General features: G+C 39.4%; 1 protein-coding gene across 1 annotated transcript; it reads right to left on the bottom strand.

Annotated features, from left to right (window-relative positions):
• Nucleotides 1-1,440: 1,440 nt before the first annotated feature.
• On the bottom strand, nucleotides 1,441-5,372 carry LOC104424449 (reticulon-like protein B5). Its single transcript, XM_010036875.3, has 5 exons — nucleotides 4,255-5,372; nucleotides 2,786-2,966; nucleotides 2,559-2,700; nucleotides 2,012-2,081; nucleotides 1,441-1,924 (listed from the first exon to the last, which is right to left on the bottom strand). The coding sequence occupies exons 1-5, from the start codon at nucleotides 4,907-4,909 to the stop codon at nucleotides 1,755-1,757; spliced, it is 1,218 nt and encodes a 405-aa protein (XP_010035177.2). The 5' UTR covers nucleotides 4,910-5,372; the 3' UTR covers nucleotides 1,441-1,754.
• Between the last annotated feature and the right edge of the window lie 37 nt (nucleotides 5,373-5,409).

Here is a 5,409-nt window from a genome sequence, read left to right as displayed (position 1 = left end):
CTCAGGTCAAGCAATTTAGTTTATGATCTTTGGCGTGAAAATCACCTTTGATAAAATTTTGAAGAAACTTTGATTATCCGGTCACTAAATATTTGACCAAGTCAATAAAATTGTCTTCCTTTTTAGGCATATTAAAAGCATTAGATCTCCTAAATTGTAACCAAATTAAATTAGTGTTTTGGGGGTTGATTTGGCCGAACTCTTGGGTTGGTTTTAGGATTTGTGTGGTGGCTAAAAAGCCTATATTAAGGGCTAGTTGAATTTCTTTGAAGGATATTTTTTTTTTGGAAATAAAAATTGAGAGGTTTTCTTTTATTGTGTTTTTGAAGACTTGACCTTATCAAGGTTTCTTTGTGGTGATCGATTTGATTTATTGAGCTATAAAATAGTTAATTCTTTCGCTTGTGACGTCTATAATGTTGGTTGGTTGACACGGGTTTGTCAATAGGTCATGTTCATATCAAGGTTGCCAATCACAGGTTTGATTAGAGGTCGAAATTTGTAATTCGCACCATCCGAGCTTTCGTAAAACGATTTTCCGCAACAATTCACATCAGGAAGCAACTTTTGCTTCTTTTTTTTAAAAAAAAAAAAAAACCAATGCGGCCAATGGGCTAGTCAAGAATATAATGTGGAAGAAGAAATGAGAAGTTTTTTTTTTTTTTTTTTTTTGTATTTCAATGTATATAAAAAATTATATATGGAGAGCTATATATATAATCTTTAGAGGACTATCTAAGAAAATCAAATTAATATATAATAAAAAATAAATATAGGAAATCAGAGGACAAATTTTAAATATTTCTAACAGGTATCTAAATATCTCCAATGTCCTCCATCAAACTTATGGTGACATTGATGTTAGGATTGGTCAAATTTGGCTCCTCACACAAGGAGAGGGATTTTTTTTGAATTATGAAAGTCTAGTGAGAGTAAAGTTGGAAAAAAAAAATGCATTAGCAATCTGACAATTATTAAAGTCCAAAGCTCTTCTTCCGGACTCATATGGAGTTAAAACCTTTAGAAATGTAATTGTATCTTTCCAAAACTCTTCAAAAAAAAAAAGGTCAAAAACCAATTATCTTGAGCCTAAGGCCTTCAAAAAAGTTCTTCCAAAATCCTTCCAAATGGAACCTAACTCCTGGTTTAAATGGGACGAGTTGATTCCAAATGGCAAGGTCCCGAGTTAGACTATCGCCACTGTGTACTTGCTAATTTAAATTTTGATCCATAATTTTAAAAAATCACCCCCCATGAAAAAGAAAATATATCGTGCTTTCTCAACTTTCAAATTAAAAAAAGAAGAAAATCAACTGATGATTCTATGAAGACTACGTCGGTAACATGCAATTCAGACTCACCCATCTCATCTCAATTATATATTTTAATTGCAGTGTTGGAACAGGAAAAATTTAGATTAAAAATGGCAAGACTGTAAACTCAGAAGTCAAAGAGCGTGATTAGGAAAATAATCAGTTCATAACATCTTCAAGAGGCAAGATAGCAATTTTCCTTTTCAAACCATCCTTTTGCTTTGCTTGAGAGGAAGTCCCAACGACCAAGCGTGCAAAAAAGATAGAAGAGCATAGTAAGATTTAGAAGATGTCTGACATATATAACTAGTCGATGCATGTAAAGATGTAGCAGTATCTAATATATAAGAAACCCGGGTAAACAGGACCAGACACCGGCCAAGAAAACCTCCAATTTCGCTTTCGCCATGAACCCAGTAAAATTAGTATGACAACCCCCGACTAATCCTTTTTCTTGTCTTTCAAAGGTCCTCTTGGCACTTTACTCAAGACCTTCTCATTGAAAACTGCAAACTGCTTCTTGATCTCCACCATTGCCTTCTCCGCAAACGGATCAACCTGATCTTCGTACTTTTCATAAAACACAGGCACAGTGTGTAGCAAAACAAAAGCTGTTGTTCAAGAATTTAAAAAAGACTGTCAGAAGCCGTAGAACAGTAGTTTTGCAATGAATAAGTTTTAAGGCAGTGTTAGCTTACTTATGTAAAACAAGGTGACGGAGTTGAACCAACTCCCGACCATGGAGAGAACCCACAATCCTGCAATGAACTGATAGACACAGCATTAGCATTTGGTTTATACACCCATCAGGGGCCAAATATGTCTAGGGAGCTGCAACTTGTCCAGTGAACTCTAATTTTGTGTCCTAAATCATTAGTTGGACATTGTAAGGCCTAATGATCACCTGCCCTGCTTCTGTGGCTTTTACAACATCTGACAATTTAAACTAGAGAATCGCTAAATGTTCACATTTTCCTGAATTCTGTCTACTGAGTTCGCTAGATAAAATAGGCCAACCACTTTGTGAATGGATCCCACTCATTTACAAATGTGATCTTCGCCACCTTACACTTAAACATGTTCTTTTTCAGTACCTTAGCATTGTTCAAAGAGAGACAAACAGATGTCATGCACCTGGGTTATCAAAAAAATCGGAACAAATGGAAACTGCTCTTTGTCCAGGAATAACACCCTAATTAGAAAAGTGAAATTCAAAACACTAAACCATAGAAATAACCAACTCACAGCTAGGAACTTCTTTAGTTCTCTCCCTGATGCTATCTCCCTCAGAAGAGCCAACCCTCGATTAGCTTCAAATCTCAGTACAGAAGCTACTTCCAGCACACATTTCTCAGGAAGTTGAACTTCTGGGATGTTAGGTGGGGACCTAAGCAAGAGAGAGTAAAGTCAGGACAAAAAAAGAAGAGAAAAATTACATGAGCAAGATGGATATTCAAAATATCAACAATTACTTTGTGATGTGTGTGGATGCGCTAGCCCACAGAAATATAATTGCCAGAGTGGCAATCAAAATATGGCAAACAAGAGTGATCAGATGGTACTCCATCAACTCAAAGAGAATCCATATTGCAGTGGCCACGCCCAGGACACCAGCAGAGACTTTCTTGTCCCTCCAAAGGAAAATATCTGCAGCTGCAATAAAGGAAGCCCATTAAAAGAGGATAATTTAGCCATGCAGAGAAACGAGATATTTTCGGCTTTTGCCCTTATGGGAGGATAACTTAAGAAATTCACTATGACTGTAGTCTAAGGGTCTTCTTGTTTCAGCTTATGCGCAAGCAAACGCAAAATATAATATTACTCAAATTTCCAATAAATATCAAATTATTATATGTGAACCTACATATCAACATGTGCATTTTGTGAAAGTTTCAAGTGTTTCAGATGTAAAAGAACCGAAGTAAGTGGGTCACGAGCTTATGATTAAGCGAAAGGTAAAATGTTAAAATTAATCCAAAAAGGCCACAAAACTTCTAATTTGGCTTGGGAAGTAAAATGTAACTTTGGAAAATAAGGTCTTCATCTTTTTGTTCCTCCTTTTCTATGGGTAGGAGGGCAGGGCTGAAAAAATTGTGGTCCAACAATTTTTTATCTTCATATATTATATAACCCATATCAGGAAGTACAACATACATCGATGCTTTGTCTGAGATGATCCCTACTACACTGACATAGAGCAAGGGGAACTCTCAAGGAAATAAACCTTAGTAATGGAAAACGCAAACTCTTCAAGAAAAATCGACTGAGTTAAAAACCAAACAATAAAAAATCCAAAAAAAAAAAAACAATTTGGATCACCTATAACCCAAATGTAATCACTAACCCTGCCTCGGTGTGGTATGCCACATTTTGTTGCCAACTAAGCAACATTCAACTTTTAAGTGGCATCTACAAATATCATATGGATACCGTCATGCCCGTGCCTAACTGCATATGGTCAATCCGCTCGACCAACAAGCCACGAAACAGTCATATACACAAGGAAGCATCGCGATCTACACCCCGTTCGATCCATTCCTCCCTCTTCAATCATATACTACCAAATAACAATGTCACGCTACATTCCACCACCAATCGAACACCAGTTATTCAACCAAAGCAAAAAAAAACTCATCTCGGGCCTCAAACATTTTCTAATCTTTTCCTCTGCAGGTATAACGTCATCCAGACGCAAGAAATAAAAAATCAATCGACGCTTACAAACTCGGACTGGCGACAATCTCATCGCACTCATTTCCCGCGTGCGGTCTCGCCCCGACCTACCCCGACACCAACTCGACTCCATTCCTATCGAATCCGCGATTCCTCTCTCCGCAAGTCAGCTACATTACGCGATTCGAATAGAGAGAAAATTCCGAATCCGCGAACCTAACAACGCACTCATCCAAATCCATCGAGGAGGGAGGGAGAGAGAGATTACGTTTGCCGCCGCCGAGGACCTTGTGGACGGGCTTCTCCCTGCCGAAGAGCCTGTAGACTTTCGATTTCGCGGAATCGACGACGGAGGGCTTGTCGTCGTCCGAATCGGAGGAGGAGGAGGCGGAGGGCGGGTCGGGGACGTGGATCTTCTCGGTGTTCTTCTCCATCAGCGAGGGCTCCGCGTCTCCTGCGTGATCTGCCGCCATGGATCTCCGCCAAGAAAAGAGGAGAGAGAGAGAGAGAGCGTCTGTCTTTCGTGCGCCTCGGCTTCTTCCAATGGCGGGTTTTACAAGGACAAGAGAATTGGGGGGGAAGGTTTGGGCGTTGGGCGAGACGAAATCTAGGCCGTTGAGAGGCGCGGAGCTCCCGAACCGGAGGTTCCGGCGCCGAGCTTGCCTCGGGAGGCTCGGGTTACGGAAACGGAAACCGAGGGAAGGGGGCAGGTGTGTCGAGAGGAGAGGGGGCAGGTGCGATAGGCACGTGCGCTTGCCCCGCCGCGGAATGATTTTTTTATCTCCCGAGGAAACGGGGGGAAATTCTATTCTATTCTGAGCACCCCGATCTAATTTTCTATCTATACCTAATTTAAATCGATGATATCGAAAGATCATAATGTAGTTCCCAGAAGGAGGGGGATGATGAAGGAGACCGTCCATGATGTTAGGAGAACATTAGAGTGCTATCTTAAGATTGTCTTTCCTTTTTTTTTCCCTTTGGATTAGTGGATATGGGGACAAACATCCCGGTACAAGCCAAAAAAGCACATAAACCCAACCCCACCTAATACAAACCCAATCAAAACTAACATTGAAAATTAAAAGAGTTTTGGAAACATTTTCTTAAAAATATCTTCAACTACAGTGTGTATGTGCAAGGTTTTGATCCAACTCGAGAATCAGTCCACTTCTCAATTGCTAAAGAGGAACTTTACCAACTAGACCGAACCAACAAAACCGGCCCAAAAAATATATATATACACACACATTTGTTTTATTTTTTATAGTATAAACCATTTAACATTGTTGATTCAAGGACGAACGGGTCAGTTCTTAATTAGCCCCGTTCGATCCAATCCCCAATTTCAAATTGGAAATCAATCCACTTAGAAACTGATCACCACCATATCGTCAATGAAAAATATTTAGATTTTTTTTTT

This window comes from Eucalyptus grandis, chromosome 11, assembly GCF_016545825.1.
Source record: "Eucalyptus grandis isolate ANBG69807.140 chromosome 11, ASM1654582v1, whole genome shotgun sequence".
Classification (NCBI taxonomy): domain Eukaryota; kingdom Viridiplantae; phylum Streptophyta; class Magnoliopsida; order Myrtales; family Myrtaceae; genus Eucalyptus; species Eucalyptus grandis.
Note: the sequence above shows the minus strand (reverse complement) of the source record. Positions and strands in the feature narration are given on the sequence as shown.

Bases quoted from the DNA above. Each gene is read 5' to 3' on its own strand.
- LOC104424449 (XM_010036875.3), bottom strand. From the start codon at position 4,909: ATGGACGGTCTCCTTCATCATCCCCCTCCTTCTGGGAACTACATTATG. The intron at 2,967-4,254 runs GTAATCTCTCTC...CCTTTATTGCAG, and splicing joins GGTCCTCGGCGGCGGCAAAC to CTGCAGATATTTTCCTTTGG. The intron at 1,925-2,011 runs GTAAGCTAACAC...CTTGAACAACAG, and splicing joins CGTCACCTTGTTTTACATAA to CTTTTGTTTTGCTACACACT.